Raw genomic sequence first — 19059 nt, 5'->3', positions numbered from 1 at the left:
GGATTGTAAACATTGGCTTGCAGCCAGGGCGCTCTAAAGAACTCCTCTGTCCTGCCAGCATACATGGTTACAGGTTTTAGTGGAAACTGCAACACAGCAGACTTATTTCTGCATGTCCAGAGAACACTTCTGTTCCAGGGGAAGAGACGGGGTTGTGGGGGAAAGGGAGAGAAATGTGCCATCGCTATGTTGGAATTTGAAAGCACAGAGATAGGCTTGTTTCGTGGTGCTTCGCATGTAACATAGCTGCCTTTCTCGAAAACTTCCTCAACTTGGAGGAATGTGTAGAATGCTGTCACTTTATCAGTAGCCATAAGAGCCCTTTTTATCTGGTGTTTGTTAGTAACTAGCAATATCATTCTTATCTTGCTGCCCTTTAGCTGGATGTTATGCTCTCGGACATGAGAACTAGAAACATGAAAGCGCTTATTACCTTGAACATTCTTTGGCATTGCCTTTTTGTCATTGACCCTTCAGCATGTGAAGAGAAGGTGCTTTTCCGAAATGCATAATAAACAAGCCTGTTCCAGACGTAGCTAAACAGGTTTTAATTTCAAGTACAATGGTTGCAACTTGAATTTTAGATATATCAGAAGCTGTGATGGGAAACTTCTTCAGGATTTTAATTAGAAGGAATGCCAGATGTGGCCTGGCCCCTTACTTTTTGTGATGGCCCCTGTTACTGTTTCTACTTTTTTGCCATTTAATTTTTATTCATTTTCCAAATTTCTAGCACATCAATGCCAAATGAAAACTAATTTAATCCAATTTTTGTCTGTTACTGTTTTTAAAAGACTAGAGGGAAGCTATGATTTGACTAAAATTTGGGGAGTCAGGAAGTGAAGCTTGTGGGTTTTTAAATTTTTAATTTTCCCTCATAATTTGTTCATTGTCTTTGTTGATCTGCTAATTTTAAAACTTGTTTGTTTGTTTGTTTGTTTGTAAATGAATAGTGTGGTTTGATAGTTTATATGGCTGTGCATGACTCCTCAGTTGTGCTTCTCAATCTTGGGAACCATTCTGCTAAATATGGAGACTGTTGGTTCAGTTTGGAACTTTTAGGTCTATCATCTTGATTCAAAATGGTGTTAAACAGTATTCAAACATAGGCGAAAACCAACTCCTCCATCTTGGGAACTGTCATGCCACATATGCTGATAATATCTCAAGAAGCATCTGGATGGACAGACAGACAAACCACTTTCCAAAATACTTAGAAGAGCAACCAATAAGGTCTCTAAGGCATGCTTGGAATTAGTATGTGGTATCTAACAGTTGGCTGTGGGTGTTACAGCTTCAGATAGGCTTGACAGTGGACCAGAAATAAATGTGTTGGCCTGCTTCTGTGGCTTTAGATAGAATGCATTATCATCTACCAATGTCTGTAGATCAGTCTACTGTTAAAGCACAAGAGTATGGGTTTTTAAAAAAAGAAAAGAAAAAGGAAATTCTAGCTGAAGATGCAGAAGATGGTGATTAAATTTGATTAGATTTATATCCTGCCTTTCCTTCCAAAGGAACACATGGCATCAAACACACAAGCGATCAGACATCTAACAATTTCAATACAGAACATGTCTATTTAAAAGGCCTGTCTTCAGTATGTGCTGAAAAGGCAACAGAGATGGCATCCCTCACAAATGAAGCTTGTGTGGTCAAGAATAAACATGAGAAGTGAGGCCTAGCTGTGCTTTGGCCAACCAGTGTACTTGATCCTCTCTGCTTGCTCGCTCTTGGTTCTAGCAAGAGAAATCTTTGGTGACCAGTGCTATGTGGGCTTTAGGGTGGCCAGATGCAAAAATAGAGCAGGACACCTGCCCCTTGGCTACTTGTGTAAAATAGGGAATGCCATCTCCTGTTTTGCATCTGGCCACTCTAACTTCACTATATTGTGACCTGCACCAGTTCATCATCTAGATGAAGTCCGTATTACTTACCTAATACTATCCATTGCACTGCATACCACTGATTGCAAGGAATGCCAAGGTAAATATACTTGCCTCATGCAGAGTAAACTGTGAAAGCTATTTGAATGCATGCTTCTCCCCTCAAATTTCCCATAGGGTGCCCTTTCTCATGAAGACCTCAAGAAGCAACCTCTCTGCTAGGAAGAGTTATCATGGCAATTCCGCACCACAGAAAAGAAAGAAACGTGAATGAACTATATATAGTTGTTTAATGGGCTTTCTAATTTTTATACGTATATTTTAAAAAATCCATTCCTATTAAAAATGGTTAGATTTTCTAGAATTAAGTGCAATACAAGCTTTGAAATATACTGGTAGTCTTACTTATGTAATCAGGGCTTGGTTAGAAAATTTAAACTGCTGTTCTGTCTAGTAACAATTGCATACACGTGCATAATGCATGAGACTTGATGAAAAAAAATCACTATATCGAGATGAAGTGCCTTCTGCTAGTGTTTATATATACACATGTTCATGTGCATTGAGATACCTAGAAATACTTTAGAACAGCACCAACATTCTAGGGATGTGGTTCTTCCTAGAAATGTAGCATAAAGTTCTGATTAGTGTTTTGGTTAAACCATCAAAGGAAACAAATAGTTCTTATATTTAACTCTCATAGCTGTTCAATTTTTCTTTCCTTTTCAAGATGCAGATGTTCTAATGCAACACATAAAACTGTGCTTATTAAATTGGAAGTGCTGTGCAAGACAATAAGAAAATACAGTTGAAAAAATAATTCTCACACACTGAACCTTAAAAGTAATTTATGCCCCATAGAATCAAAAGTAGTGTCAGGGGTGGGATTGCCTTCACAAACTAATAATTAGAAAATATGGTTTCCTTTCTAATAACATTGTTTGGAGTGAAAGTTACCAAGTACAGAAACAATTATTTTAGTTTTGTTAAAAAGTCCTAGAACTTAGTTGCTGTGGTGAAGATGGTGCAAGGAACAGTTAAGGAAATATAAAGGTTTTCCATATCCCAGAGAGGTGAGAAAAGCAAACTGTCAAGTATAGTAATTTTAGTCTTATTAGTGAAAATCTGAACATGGTTGTTCAGATAAATACTGCTGAGTTTAATGATACTTGCCCCCTAGTAAATATGTTTAGGATTGCTGTCTTACAAACCCTTGCAAATTATCTTTTCTCAAGTAGAAGTACAATTGAACTTGAGATTAGCAAGATGCCAGGTGTCTATTGATGCTGATATGCCCCCACCCGCTATTATCATTGACCATTGGGCATACTGACTAGGCTGATGAGACCTTTAATCCTGCAACATCTGAAGAGCCACAGGTTCCCTGCAGGCACAGCATTGGACTAGAGTCTAGTTTATGTACAAGGCTATCTTTATAAATGAATTCATTCTTCAAAGAGCCCCGAACCATATAGACTAACTGCATGAATGCACTATCCTCCCTAAAGGTCAAGAGCAGTTGACAAGACACAAAATGTTCCTTTTGAGCGTACAAAGTCTTACAGTGCTGGTTATCTTCTCATAACATGAAAGCAGGTACAGCATTAACAAACACATCAGTGAGTGAAGAAATGTAAACCAAGAAAGAATCCACACCTCTGTTCTTTGTTTTGGTCTTATTCTTTGTATAGAGCCCTTTCATTTGTTAAAAAAACCAGCAAGATAATTGCATCATAGAGGAATCATAAAGAATTATAGAATTGCAGAGTTGGAAGGGACACTTAGAATCATCTAGTCCAAACCTCTGCAGGGCAGGAATATGCAGCTGTCCCATACAGGATCAGACCTTGGTGTTATCAGCACCATGATCATGATTTGGTAGATCAGTTGTTGCTTAGCAGTTGTGGAACAACTGGATAACTGTATGTGGAAATCCTTTTGATTTGCTTTTATTTTTTATGTTTGTGATATATGAAATTGCTGTCCATTACATGGAGGTATTCCCCAAATACTCCTTTCAGTGCCAAATGCCTGGTGTCACACTTTTGCATTATTCTCTCTCTAATCTAACCATGCAGTTAAATGGAATCATGTGATGAATTAAACATGCTAACTAGGTACGTCAACACTCTGTTTTGGGTAATGTTAAAGCCTAAAGCTTTGGGTTTATGTTACAATGCAAACTCGTATCACAGAGAGAAGGCACAGAAAAAAATTGATTAACCATTTTGATTGTCGCTGAGATCCTAAGAAGCTAATAAGAGAGTTTCTACTGACTCCAGCAGAACTAGATTGCACCTTTAGGCTGCTATACTAAATACCCCTACTTAGGGAATAAGCTCCATTGAGCATCTAGGTATAGGATTGTGCTATTGTCAACCTTGCTGTTTGGCTCTGCCTTACCTGTATAGTTAAATCTGTACAGTGGTACCTTGGAAGTCGAACGAAATCTGTTCCGGAAGTCCGTTCCACTTCCAAAACGTTTGAAAACCAAAGCGCAGCTTTTGATTGGCTGCAGGAAGATCCTGCAGGCCAATTGGAAGCCACAGAAGTCCCATCGGACATTCGGCTTCCAAAAATTGTTTGAAAACCAGAACACTCACTTCTGGGTTTCGATCGTTGGGGAGACGATTTGTTCGGGAGCCAAGGAGTTCAAGATCCAAGGTACAACTGTATTACTATTTAAAAACAGATCTTATTCTTAGGAGGGTACCTGGTTTGTCCTTCCTTTAGCATGTCCTAGCACTCAGGGGCACTTCTACATACCCATAATGATGCAATGCCATTGTTTTCTTTTAGAGATGAAACATCCCTCTTTTCTGGCTTACCTAAGCAAACACTTTTGTAAGTGAAAAATAGAAATAAAACCAATGCAGAAGAGGAAGTTCTGCTCTGGTGTTGAGCTCACCATATCCTGCCTTCAGAATAATTTCCATTTCTGCTTATCTGTTTCTGTGAATGGAATGTCCACAAATATTTATTTGGTTTCTCTGGTGAAAAAGGGATGAGGCAGAGGGAAATGGTCTTCATGAATCAGTCACTGCAGATTCACTGCATCACTCTGAGTTGTTTGGGGTTGTTGTTTTTTTTAAGTGAGAAAAATATCCTGTGGTTATTCTTTGCATGCAAGTTCCTTGAAGGCAAGCGGAAACATTTTACCATTCTTAACATACAGATTACACACCCTGAGAGACCCCTCCACAGTGAAAAATTATACTGAAACACTGCAGATCTGATAATTGAAATGCAACCTGCTCTTTCCCTGTAAAAATTGTGTGCAATTTCCAAATTAATAATTCCAGTTACAGATAGGTAGCCGTGTTGGTCTGCCATAGTCAAAACAAAACAAATTCCTTCCAGTAGCACCTTAAAGACCAACTAAGTCAGTTCTTGGTATGAGCTTTCGTGTGCATGCACACGAAAAGTGTATCTGAAGAAGTGTATCTGAAGAAAAGTGTATCTGAAGAAGTGTGCATGCACACGAAAGCTCATACCAAGAACTGACTTAGTTGGTCTTTAAGGTGCTACTGGAAGGAATTTGTTTTGTTTCAAATTAATAATTTTTGCCTCCCCACTTCTCTAATCCATTACCCACCTTATAACATGTATTTAAATATATAAATATATAAAATACAAGGAGCTTGCAATGCAAGGCCTTTCCAAGGTTTTATCTCTTTTGAGGTAATGCTTCTAAAAGAAAGGAAATTACATATCCTGACATTCAAATTACAGCACTGGTTTCTGGGAAATGCTGCCCCCCACCCCCGCAAAATTTCATGCTGGCAACAGGAATTCATGCTGCTGTGTGGAATGAAGGTGTGCAAATGTCTTTGGCATCTTAAGGCTGGTGCCCATGACATCACTGGTGAAAAACTACACAACTTATCCGTTCACATCCCGTTTTGTGAACTGTTTTAAAATTATCACAGTTCAAGGATGCATTCCATCCAGCCAGAACTGAGGGTGTGAAACAGGACCAGTGAGTGGTGCATTCTGGGAATATGGCCTGAGGCGGTAGACGGGAGGTGCCTAGGTAGAGCCTATTTAGCTCTCAGGAATCTACCTAGTCTGCTAGAGAGCTACACACAGCTTGTGGACCTGAGGGCCCCCAACCTTGCTTTTGAGTGTTTTTCTTCTTCAGTACTGTGAACATTATCATGGCTGCTCTCTGCAGCATGACACACACACCCCTCCCATGGAATCTGTTTGCATAGATGGAATACTATACAACTGGGACTTGATTGTAGCTCACATGAGTGTTGTGACAATAACATGGGAAGATTGTGGAAACAGAAATCACAGCTGCACCTTCCCACCTTTTCTTTAAAAAGAAACACATTCGAAAATACATACAGTGATACCTTGGTTTTAGAACAGAATGCGTTCTGGAAGTCCATTCAACTTTTTCCAATGGGCTCCCGATTCCAATGGGCTCCCATGGTTTGCTTATTTCCCAATGGGCTCCCGATTGTGCAGGCGCACCAGAAACACCAGAGACAATAGCAGAAGCCTCATCGAACGTTCAGCTTTCCAAAGAACGTTCGAAAACCGGAACACTCACTTCCGGGTTTCGATCGTTCAGGAGCCAGAACGTATGAGTGCCAAGGCGTTTGACAACCAAGGTACGACTGTATATGCTAACAAGAAGAAAGTAGTCAAAGTGTATCTGCTTACTGTGTGGCCTTCCTCTCAAAGAAAAGGGGTGCAGCATGACTGTCACAAAAGTTTGTGATACATCAACTAGTATAACATTCATTTACATTGTCCCATTCGTGAAGAAAGGGACATCATTTTTTCTGCTTCTTCCCTGAAAACAATAAAGGGAATAAGCAAACCATAAGGGGATAAGCAAATCTGTCAGTTTTGATTCCTCCCAGTTTCTTGTTTTTCCAGCCTGAAGTTCAATCTTCAGATTTCCACATCAGTTTGTGATTTCTTTTAAGTACAATTCCTCTTGGAACTTCAGCATTTCAGTGTTTTTTCCCCCTAATACACATTTTTATGCAATTTTGCTAATACAGTAGAATGTATTTTTGTATTTTGTATTTCATGAATATATGCATTTTTATGTACAATTTACCCTAGTATGTGGGGTTTTGCACACATTGCTAAGCTAGAGAAGTGCATTGCAAAATTTGGAGAAGTGTGAATTTTGGAATGGCTGCCTTTTGGTTTGCATTTTGTTTAAGCGGGGGCGAATTAGGTAGGTGTGCATTTAAAAGTGAACTGGGCTGAATTTCTCTCCCATCCCTAGTGTGAACCAGTTGTGGGCACAGACACCGCTCCAATGTGTAACACCACTTCAGTCATTTGACAAAAGCTGAATGCTGTGGATCAGTGGCAGTGTGCCTGTTCAGAGAGTTAACACAAGTTTACCAAGGAGCCTCATGCATGAAAGAGTCATTTGAATCATCCTAAAGAATCACCAATTTAACACCTTCCAAGCTCAGAAAGCGAATGGGATTATAGTTACACTATCCTGCTGTTGCAACACCAGTTTAGATGGTCATTTATGTCAAAAGTTCAACAGTCTCAGCTTTCTTTTGCCCTTAATTTATTGAATTGTTCCTAAAACAGATGTTGTAAGATCAAAGTGCTGAAAGGGCTTTTAACCAATTTGACCACTTGTGTAAATATCCTTGAACTCCCCTCATTTATCCCTTCAACATGTCCATTTTATATATGTTCTGTATGTTTATTCTGATTTCAGGTGGGTCTGACAAGCAAATTAAGCTGATGTGGGTGAGAGGAGGAGTCTTCCAGAAAGCTCATGTCATTATTATAATAAGAAGGCTGCTTTTAGCATTCATTTCTAAATCTGAGCAGTACGTTCTCTAAAGCTCCGATAATAGTTTCCTTTTCATCCTAGTAGCTATAAGTGTTGGTATATCTCACAACTATAACAAACTTTATCTCCAAATTCTTCCATTTATAAATTTATAACAATGTTGTTTTAATTTTAACTGCCCAGAAAACTAAAAACATATCTGTCAGAGCTGCCCCAAGGTCCCAGCTCACAGAGGACCAATGCCAGGTCGTCGTTATATACAAAAGTCTTTATTGAAGTTCAGTTTCCATTTCAAAGCCGTAGCGCGCAGCTCTACGGCTTAAACCCTAGACCGCCGAAGTTCCGTCTGAATCTCCTCCCCCCTGACACCAGTTTAAGATTCTAGCCCTGCTCCACCTCTTCTTCTGCTCTCTCCTCCTCTGGGTCCTCCTGTCCGCTGAGGCATTCCCCTTTCTGGACTCTTCTGACGCTGAGTCGCCTGACTCCTCCCCCTGCCTCTGGCGGGCTTTAGGACCTGGTTCCCAATCCTCGTTCTCTGCTGTCCCGCGCGCCTGCACATTTGAACTTGGCTCTCGCGCCAACCCAGTGACCTTCCTCCTGACCGTTACACTGCTTCTATCACTGCTTCCCTCTTCCCACCGGCTGGACCTGACCCATCTTCTCTCCCTGCTGGGGGATACGCTTGCCCCGATACCTGGGACTTCCCCCCCCCACTATGCTCTGGTGGGGAAGCTGGCCCTGATCTCCAACTACTGCTCTGGGAGTCCCCGCTGGCCCCTTGCTTCTGGAGTGTCCCCCTTGGGACCCCCCTTGCCCTGGCCACCGGCGCCCCCTTCTGTGAATCTTCCGATTCGCTGGAGAGGCTCATGGAATCTCTCGGGCCACTGTCATCTTCTCCTACGCTGCCCTCAGATTCTTCCCCTTCGCTCTCCCTTTCCTCCCTTCCCTGCGCTTCTGCTCCTGAGCCCCTGACAATATCTGTTTGCCCAAGTCTGTCCTCACCAATATTAACTTGTCTGTCATGTGACAGTATCGCTTGAGATGGTATTTTCATTTAAATTTTGTAATTTCTGTATAGTTTTGTTTTGCCTGTTTTATATGTTTTTATATTTGTAAACGGCTTTGGATACATGCAATATAAAGCAGTATATAGATGTTTTTTGAAATATATAAAATAAATAAACAGCAGCTAGAACTCAGCACTTATAAAAATGAAAGAGCTACGAGCCACTGAAAGTCTCCAGTCCAGCAATGCATTTTTGTTTTAGCCAGTAGCCCAGCACTGTAAAGCAAAGGTGGCTTTTCCGTCTCCTAGTGATTACCACACATACTCTTTCAGATATATTCATTTTGCTGAATCCCACTCTGCTTTTTGTTTTGCAGGTTGTCACTCTATGGTACAGAGCTCCTGAAGTTTTGCTTCAATCCAGTTATGCAACGCCAGTCGATCTTTGGAGCGTTGGCTGCATATTTGCAGAAATGTTCCGTCGAAAGTAAGAAATGATTTAATTTTTTTAACCGTGGTGGGACAAATGCTAAGGATTTGCCACAGCTGTTGCTGGCATCCCATTTTAAAATCTTTACATTTGTAAAGGCTCGTTTGTAAAGAGATGTGCTGGGTTAGGCTGCTACGGCCATGTCTGTCTTCCTCATATTCAATGCCTGTGGGCCCCGTACCTGACAAGCATATGTTGGGAATAAAGAAGATGGTGGTGAATGCAGCCATGAGGGTTTCAGGCAGTGGACTAGCTTTCGCTCTATAAGACACACTTTTTCCCTCCTAAAAAGTAAGGGAAAATGTGTGTGCCTCTTACAGAGCGAGTGCAGGCTGCGTGGCTATCCCAGAAGCCAGAACAGTGAGAGGGAGTGCTGTGCTGAGCCTTCATCCCACTGCCCTGGAGAGGCTTCGGACAGCTATCCCAGAAGCCAAAACAGCAAGAGGCTATCCCAGATGCCATATGCCTCTTGCTGTTCTGGCTTCTGGGATTCAGAATAATTTTTTTCTTGTTTTCCTCCTCCAAAAAACTAGGTGCGTCTTATCGTCTGGTGTGTCTTATAGAGCGAGAAATACGGTAACTCATGATACTTGGCCAGTTCTCATTATTGCTGCTCACTGTCCACCTGCTCATTGAGGCTCCATGCCTTGCTTTAGTGTCTATAAAGGAGGGCTTTATCAGAGTGAGGCATTCTGGGCGAGGTGGTCAGGAGAGTGGTTTGCCTCAGTGGCTAGAAAGGTTGTTAGAACTAAGCTTTTTCGAATCTTAAACATTTCTAGCCCGACAACGGCACAGAAACTCTCCAAGCTGCTTCACCCAGGATGCCTGCAAGGCAGGGAATTGGGAGAGAAAACACCATTGCAGCTGACACAAATATGGCAGCAAAACAAGTTGGGGAAGGTGAAGTGGAGGGGGAGGAGGCAAGATGTGTGGTAGTGGCAGGGGGAATAGGTGGGGCAGTGGGCAGTGGCAGCAGCAAAGCGGGGGGCCCACTGCCCTATCAAACCTGGTTCCAGCCCTGAGATTTGAAGATCTGTTTTAAAGTTTTCGTTCTGTTGTAGCATTGTTCCTGCCCATTGTCTTGTTCTTGGTATATGTAAATCTAGATTGCTGAGATGTTGATTAAAGGGGACCTTTGTAGAACTCTAGAAAGAATATTGAAGGTGTCACAACTGGCTTTAGGAGATCATTTTTGCCTGCATTTAACAAAACTTTTAATATCTTGAAAAAGAAATGGCAGGGCTCTCTTTTGATTGGAAACCCCAACTTTTGATTAGGCAATATTCCCTTTTTTAAAATATATAGTGGCTCTTTAATTACTCTGTAGTGGAAGAAATACACTCTGCATCTGCTTGGGGAAACTTTCATCTGTTCTTACTACAAATCTGCTAGGGTTAAGCCCACTGAAAACAACTGCCAGCCAAGTCTGAGCACAGTGCAATCTAGCACAAGTAAAGTCCTTTCCACAAATGCTAGTACATAACACCTCACAGGTGATAGTGATCATTGACCATAGGTTGCATGTGAATAAAACTGTAATTTTTGGGGAGGAATCCTTTTATTATTGTTTGCTGCAGCAGGTACCATCTTAAAAGGAGCATTCACTCATTTGAGTGAGAGGAGGGTAAATGTTTCTTGGTTGCTGCCATCTGTACTTTTTAAAAGCTTTATATTAAAAATAATGATCATCATTTTTTAAAAAAAAATATGTTATCTGATTAATTGATGGTACCTCTTTAGTTGATCAAAATATTTTTGGTGAATCAATCTGATTAACTCAATAATTGATTCATTAGATTAATTTAGGAATAGTCTGTTTTCCTTTTTTTTTAATAAAGTAAAACTCTGATTTCTGATTTCAAAGTAGACTTGGGTGCAAATGTTTGCATGTTGTCACAGCCACCCAGGTGGGTCCCAGCTCACGAGAGACCTTACTCCGTTGTAGTTTACTTACAGGAAAAGTTTATTGAAGATAATTGCTTCTTTCACAGTTCAGCATTGTGGCTGTACGTCTGTCACGTTAGACCGCCGAAGTCCCCCTCTGACTCCTCCCCTCCTCCACACCAACTTAATAGCCTGGCTCTAGACCACCTCTTCCTCTCCTTTCTTTTCCGCAGGGTCTTTCTGCCCCCCTGGGTTCTCTCTTTCCGGGATTCGCCTGAGGCTGAATCCTCTGCCGCCTCCTGCCCCCTCCTTCTGGCTTTGGGGCCGGGCTCCTCCTCTGAGCTTTCCCCACTTCCGCGCGCCTCTATGTTTGAACTTGGCGCGCGTACGTTGCTTTTGACCTTTCCTTCGTCCTCTATACTGCCCCCTGTTCCACTCTCTACCCTTTCCGGCTGAACACCTTGCTCCAACCCCCTCTCTCTGTTTTCTCCTGTTCCTCCTCCCTCCGAGAGGCTGACAACTCCACCCCCTTTACTCCGTTCCGGCTGAGACCCCTCTGACAGCGTCTGTGCTTCACTGGGCTTTCTCCCCTCCTTCCCTGACTTTTCACAGCTTCTCTCTTCTCCTGCTTTTCGCCTGATCATGCTAGCTCCCTTTTGGGAATCCTCTGACTCACTGCTTAGGCTCATAGATTCCCTTCGAATTCCGTCATCTTCTTCCTCGTCTCTCTCTCCCTCCTCCCACTCGCTTTCCGTCTCCTCTGCCATCTCCTCACTTCTCCCAGAAACCCTGACATCCATCCCCCCCTCGAAGCCCCCCCTTCCCCCCTCCCGGTCGCTGGGTGCAGGTTGAGGGAAATGTGGTTCTTCCTGGGTCGGTTCAGGATACCGGGTGTCCACGTCAATCTTCTCCTCTGGCAGCTCCGTATACGTGTGTTCGAACTCGGGTTCCCCCCCTGAAGGCATCACAGTCTCTTCCTCCCTCACTGCTTCTCCTGGCGCTGCCTGCCAAGGACCTATCATCCACCTCTGACTCCATACCTCCCTTGGCTGATCCACCCACCAATAAGGGTTTGTCTCTCCCCCCCCCCAGGCGGGGATCCCTGGTCGGGCTTGTTTTGGGCGTAGAGCCCTCGGGCGAGGAGAAACCCCCGAACGTGCTGCCCGACAAAGTGGGCGTGAAAAGCCAATCATCAAAATACTCCTCGGGCATGGGTTTGTGCGGAAAAATTGCATGAAACTCCTCCTTCAACAGGGGTTCGTCCAAAGCGTAACCCGGCACCCAGCTATTTGCAGAGACTGGAGTGCCTTCCCTGGCGAGAAAATATTCAACTCCCTCCTCCCCCCATCGTGAATCCAGTATCTCTGTGACCTCATTAAGAGGTTCTGGTCTTGGCGACTCCCCTCTCTCAGGCGCCCTTCTACGTGGCTCTGGAGGTGCTCCTGACTCTTGAAACCTGTGTGGGGCTTTGTAGGGAGTGAGCACCGACCTATGAAAGACCGGGTGCACCCTGGAGCCCTCCGGAAGGGCTAGGCGAAAAGCCACCGGATTGATCTTAGCCTCAACTTGATATGGTCCTAGCTGCCTGTGTTCTAACTTCTTTTTGGCCAACGACCTGGCCGGCATCGCGTGGGCTGCTAACCATACCCAGTCCCCAACCTGAATGTCTTCCCCCGCCCTTCTGTGTTTGTCGGCTTGCACCTTATACGCCTGCTTTGCCAGCTCCAAATGTCTCCGCAGCTCCTCGTGCACCTCTTGCAACTCTGCTGCAAACTGGTCGGCATTTTGAGGTCCCCCCCCTTCAGGTGCTGTAAAGCTCGGGAAGGTTCTGGGATGACGTCCATAGTTCGCGAAGAAAGGCGTCACCCCGGTGGATGCGTGCTTCGTGTTGTTGTAGGCGAACTCAGCCATCGGCAGGTAGTCCACCCACGCCGCGGGTCGCTGGTTGGCGTAACACCGTAGGTACTGCTGCATGATCGCGTTGACCCTCTCCGCTTGACCGTTGGTCTGTGGATGCCTCGCCGACGTCAGGTTGATCTTGACGTGCAAGATACCCAGAAGCTTCCGCCAGAAAGTGGAAACAAATTGGCGCCCCCTGTCGGACAAGACGGACTGCGGTAGTCCATGCACTCTGAAGACGTGATCGATGAAGAGCTTTGCGGTCTGTTCTGCCGTCGCCACCTTGGCACAAGGAATGAAGTGCGCCATCTTGGTGAACAAGTCCACAACCACTAACACCGCCGTCTTACCTCTGGAGCTGGGCAGGTCTGTAACAAAGTCCAACGCTACCCTCTCCCACGGTTGCTGCGGTGTCTCCAGCGGTTCTAACAATCCCGCCTGCTTCTGATGCACTGGTTTGGACCTCTGGCAGATATCGCACCTGGCTACGTAGTCCGCCACCTCTCCTCTCATCTGGGGCCACCAAAAGTCCCTTGCCACCAACTCCATCGTCTTCTCTTTGCCGAAATGGCCCGCACTCGGGGCATCGTGCAATTGTTGCAAAACCGTGGCGCGAAGCTCGTCGGTGGGCACGTAAAGGGCGCCCTTGCGAGTCAAAAGTCCATCCTGCAACTGAAACTCATTGTTGTCAGGCGACCCTCTGCGGAGCTCCTCCATCTTGGATTGTGCAAACTGATCCTCTTGCAGCGCGCGTCGCACCGCGTCCAGGTCGACTGCGATGGTAGCGCACGTCCACGCCTGCGGTGCGAAAATGTACTTCGCTGCGATTGGAGCTACTTCCTCCAGGTATTGAGGCTTTCGGGACAGCGCGTCTGCTATAACATTGGAGTCTCCAGGGATGTATTCTATTTTGAAATCGAAATCCGCAAAGAATTCCGCCCAGCGCATGTGTCGTTGGGTTTGCAATTTAGCCGTCCGCCAATACTCCAAGTTCTTGTGATCCGTGCGGACCTGCACCGTGTGCTTGGCTCCTATCAAGAAGTGTCGCCACGCTTTGAAAGCTGCATGAATGGCCAACAACTCCCTGTCCCATATGGTGTAGTTGCGCTCCGTCTTGCTGAGCTTCCGGGAGTAGAATGCACCCGGTCTCCAGTTGCCTTGCGAATCCTCTTGCAAGAGGACGGCCCCAACTGCTCTGTCTGATGCATCTGTCTCTACCCGCATGGGCCTGCCAGGATTCACGTGCAGCAGCTGCTCCTCGGAGGCGAAAAGGCTTTTAAGCTTCCGAAAGGATCGCTCTGCTTGTTCGGTCCAGACGAACTTCTTCTTCTTGGAACTGAGGGTGTCAGTGATTGCCGCCGTCGCGTTTGCAAAACCTTTAATAAACTTGCGATAAAAATTGGCAAAGCCGATGAACCTCTGGACCTCCTTCCGATTTCGAGGGCTTTTCCAGTCCAACAGCGCTTGGACTTTAGTCTTGTCCATGGCCAGTCCCTCGTCGGACAGCTTGTAGCCAAGGAAATCTACCTCTCTCACATCAAACTGGCACTTCTCCAACTTGGCGTACAGCCTGTGTTCCTTCAGCCTCTGCAGAACTTCCTTCACGTCCTTATCGTGATCCTCTGGCGATTCCGAGAAAATCAGGATATCGTCGAGAAAACAGACACACTTCTTGTAGAGGAGACCTGCCAGGACGTGATGCATGAATGCTTGGAAAACATGGCTGCCATTTTGTAGACCGAAGGGCATAACTCTGTATTCGTACGTGCCCAAAGGAGTGAACATGGCCGTCTTCCACTCGTCGCCCTTCCTGATGCGGATGAGGTTGTAAGCTCCACGTAAATCCAGCTTGGTAAAAATCTTCCCCCTCCTGACTGTAGCCAAAAGGTCGTCAATTTTGGGCATGGGGAAGGCCTTGGGCTTAGTTAGTCTGTTTATGAACCGGTAGTCCACAATGAGCCTCTTCTGGGGCGTGTCTTTCTTTTTCACAAAGAAAACAGGACTGCCTCCCGCTGCTTTAGATTCCTGGATGAATCCGCGCTTGAGGTTGTGTTCTATGAACTCCCGAAGCTCTTGCAGCTCGTCTTCCGACATGGAGTACAGCTTGGCAGTTGGCAACTGCGCGCCTGGCACTAAGTCAATCGCGCAGTCGTAAGGTCTGTGAGGCGGCAATTTGTCAGCTTCCTTTTCGCAGAAAACCTCCAAGAACTCCGCGTACTTGTGAGGAACCGCTTGCACCATACTCAGATGCAGCTGCTGTTCGGCTTCTCCTCCTTGATCGGTTTGGATGCAATTCTGGGCGCAATACGATGAACAAAAGGTGATCTGCCTCTGGTACCAAGCAACCGCGGGACTGTGCCTGTCCAGCCAACTCATGCCCAACACGATGGGCGTGTCCGATAAGTGGGTGACATTGAAACTAATAAGCTCTCGATGGTCTCCAATTTGCATCATCATGGGAGGGGTTTGCTGCACCACTTGCCCCCCCAGCAACTTCCTGCCGTCTACCGTGACCACGTTCAGAGGCGTCGTTGCAGGCAGGAGCGCTATGTTATGCTGCTTGACGAACTGTAATCCCACGAAATCGGCGTTGCTTCCCGAATCGATGGTTGTTGGAACCTCGAGAAGTCGCCCATCAGGCAGCTGGAGTGTTGCTGTGAGTAAAACTGCTGGTTTGGGAGGTAAAGGGTCCATGCGGTGCAAGGATGCTGGGGACTTCTCTACAGATCCGCCTGGCTGAGCCCCAGTAGCTCTGCTTCCAGCCAGGCACTGCAGTTTCCCTGAAGCTGCTCCTCTGATTGCACCTCTGCTGTCACAGTTGCTAGTGCTGCAGTGTGCTTCTGGAGCCTCTGGGGGCACTCTTTCGCCATATGGTGTGCACTGTCGCAGATGTAACACTTCCTGGTCCCTCTAGGAGGCTTCGCTTTGGCTGCAGCAGGGATGGGGCTCTGGGATGGCTTTTGAGCCCTAGCACCACCAATCTCCATTGGCTCTTCGCCTTCCTTCCCCATTGGTGAGGGGTGCGCACGGCTGAAATCCCTGTGCACAAAAGGGAGAGCTTTTGCTTGCGCGCGCGCTTGGGGCCCCCCCTCCTCGTGCCACGGACGTCCCTCATGTCGAATTCCTATAGCCAAAGCCCGTTGCACCACGTCTTCCAGGGTCTGGGGTCTGTCCCCCCTTGCGATCTCATCCTTGACGGAGGGGCTCAATCCCTCCCAAAAAAGATCCCTGACCGGTAGACTGTCCTTCGGCCAATCTAAGGCGGTGAGCAATGCAAAAAATTTAGAATGATATTGGCGTACAGTGGCTCTCCCCTGCCTCAGCCCGTGCATCTGCCGGCGCGCAATGTCCTTATCCACAGAGGATTGAAAACAAGCATCCATTGCCTTGATAAACGCATCTGCATTGCGACGGGCTGGTCCATCTTCGCGCCACAGATTGCGTAGCCAAGCCCTGGCCTCCCCATGCAGGTGCGAAACAATAAATCCCACTCTCTCCTCCTCATCTCTAAAATCATGACGGAGTAAATGCAGTGCATACACGACATCTGCCCTGAAGTTGGGATAGTCTTGCAAGTTGCCATTAAAATGCGAAACTAGGGCACCCCCCCTCCTTCCAAGCGCAATGCCCTCCGCTCTGGAGCCCGGGGTCCCCGCCTTGTCCGCATTTTCCCACCTTGCTTGCAAATCCTGGCAGGCTTTCTCCAAGTCAGCATTCTTCTTCTGCGAAGCAATGACTGCCGTTGTGAGAGTGGTAATCTGATCCCGGAGTGCAGCCAGCTGTTCCTCAGCACTCATGGCTGCCCCGTTCGTGAGCTTCGCAAAAAAAAATTTTTGCTTTCAGAGAGAGGGGGACTTTCTGTCACAGCCACCCAGGTGGGTCCCAGCTCACGAGAGACCTTACTCCGTTGTAGTTTACTTACAGGAAAAGTTTATTGAAGATAATTGCTTCTTTCACAGTTCAGCATTGTGGCTGTACGTCTGTCACGTTAGACCGCCGAAGTCCCCCTCTGACTCCTCCCCTCCTCCACACCAACTTAATAGCCTGGCTCTAGACCACCTCTTCCTCTCCTTTCTTTTCCGCAGGGTCTTTCTGCCCCCCTGGGTTCTCTCTTTCCGGGATTCGCCTGAGGCTGAATCCTCTGCCGCCTCCTGCCCCCTCCTTCTGGCTTTGGGGCCGGGCTCCTCCTCTGAGCTTTCCCCACTTCCGCGCGCCTCTATGTTTGAACTTGGCGCGCGTACGTTGCTTTTGACCTTTCCTTCGTCCTCTATACTGCCCCCTGTTCCACTCTCTACCCTTTCCGGCTGAACACCTTGCTCCAACCCCCTCTCTCTGTTTTCTCCTGTTCCTCCTCCCTCCGAGAGGCTGACAACTCCACCCCCTTTACTCCGTTCCGGCTGAGACCCCTCTGACAGCGTCTGTGCTTCACTGGGCTTTCTCCCCTCCTTCCCTGACTTTTCACAGCTTCTCTCTTCTCCTGCTTTTCGCCTGATCATGCTAGCTCCCTTTTGGGAATCCTCTGACTCACTGCTTAGGCTCATAGATTCCCTTCGAATTCCGTCATCTTCTTCCTCGTCTCTCTCTCCCTCCTCCCACTCGCTTTCCGTCTCCTCTGCCATCTCCTCACTTCTCCCAGAAACCCTGACACATGTGAAACAGAGTTAGATAAAAATAGACTATCTTCTGGAGCTTCCAGAAATAGTTTTACAATCCTGGTCTTAAAACCCAGGAAAAAATGGTTGAAATAAATAGAAGTGCAGTTGACTGAACAGCTACCAACCACGTTCATACCATGGTAATCTACAACTTCATTGTTAACTATTTGATGTACAGACATTGTCACAGTACCGCATTGAATATTTTCAACTCGAATTGTTGTATTTATATAGTTTTGCAATAGCTATGGCCTAAGATGTGTTATTTCCCTAAAGGCATGTTGCAAGAAAACAAAAACGAAAAGCTGGCAATATTATAGTCTTAGTATCAATAAACTGTGAAGTTTTGCAAACACCCATGGATTGTTTCTGAAGTGGCTATTTAAATGCAACTCTTACTTCTGTTAGCTTTATCGTGAGCTGCTTTTGACTCGTTATTTTAGGATGGAAGTTTGACTGTTGGGTCAACATTGAAACAAACTTAATTTGTTTGTTTTATTAACATGGTGACTTATACTTCCTTTTTCTCATCTCTTCATTGTTCACATTATTTAAAGGATTTCAGGTGTGGCTTTATTCTTCTGTACTTTCCCACTGTTTGGTATGCTGCTGTTGAAGCCATTTTGGTGGGATAAGAATTTCTGTAGAACTGCGTATTCTCAAGAGGGCCAATGCATGAGGGACTTGCTCTTTTGCCACATTTTGCAAGCCATTTTAATGTTCTCTTTAATGCTAAATGGTCAAACTCCAGAACTGCATTGTGTCCACCTCAGGCAAAAAAGACCACTTTTTTAAAAAAAAAATGGTCTAGGGGAGTGGGGAACCTTTTACAGAACAGGGGCTGCATTTCCATCTGAGTAGCCGTCTAGAGGTCACATGTCTGTGGTGGGCGGGGCCTCAGGTAAAAGTGGGTAAAGCAACAAATACCTCTAGCCAGACAGGCATAAACACTCAAGGAAGGTGTGAGGTATACCTGGTGACTGGTGTATCTGAGGAGAGGGTGTGGCCTGGGGACAGTCCTGAGGGCCAGATAGAGAGGCCTTGAGGGCCACCAGGCCAGAGGCACCACACCCTTGGTTTTAGGGAATGTAGGGCCAATGAGGAGAGAGAACTGGCAGAGCTGAAAAGCAGGTTGCCAAGAAGGCAACTCAGAAGCAGGAATGGGAACGAGGCAAAGAGAAGCTTGATATGAGACAAGACTGGAGGAGAGGAGAAGGCAAAGGTATGCAGGGAGAATTAGAAACTGGGGAAAGAAATACAGACATGCCTCATGTTGTGTCCGCTCCAGGCTACATCTTTTCAAGTTGCATCCTGCGGCAACCCAGAATAGCCTCCTCCTTACACATAGATGGGCTGCTGTGTATGTTACTTTCGGCATACACCATGACAGAAACATTCTAGCGTAGCAAGTTTGCGCTGCCAATTTCTCAGAGCCTAATTTCCCAGAGTCG

General features: G+C 45.8%; 1 protein-coding gene across 4 annotated transcripts in view; it reads left to right on the top strand.

Moving 5' to 3' along the window:
* The window catches only part of CDK6 (cyclin dependent kinase 6), a 105923-nt gene that overhangs the window by 59808 nt on the left and 27056 nt on the right, over positions 1 to 19059 (top strand). For all 4 annotated transcript variants that reach the window (XM_081833861.1, XM_081833863.1, XM_081833862.1 and 1 more), the window contains exon 5: positions 9058 to 9167. In XM_081833861.1, the coding sequence (XP_081689987.1) occupies positions 9058 to 9167 (110 nt within the window). The remainder of the gene's footprint in view (positions 1 to 9057; positions 9168 to 19059) is intronic.

The sequence above is a fragment of the Podarcis erhardii genome, assembly GCF_964252035.2.
Source record: "Podarcis erhardii genome assembly, chromosome: 12".
Taxonomy (NCBI): Eukaryota; Metazoa; Chordata; class Lepidosauria; order Squamata; family Lacertidae; genus Podarcis; species Podarcis erhardii.
Note: the sequence above shows the minus strand (reverse complement) of the source record. Positions and strands in the feature narration are given on the sequence as shown.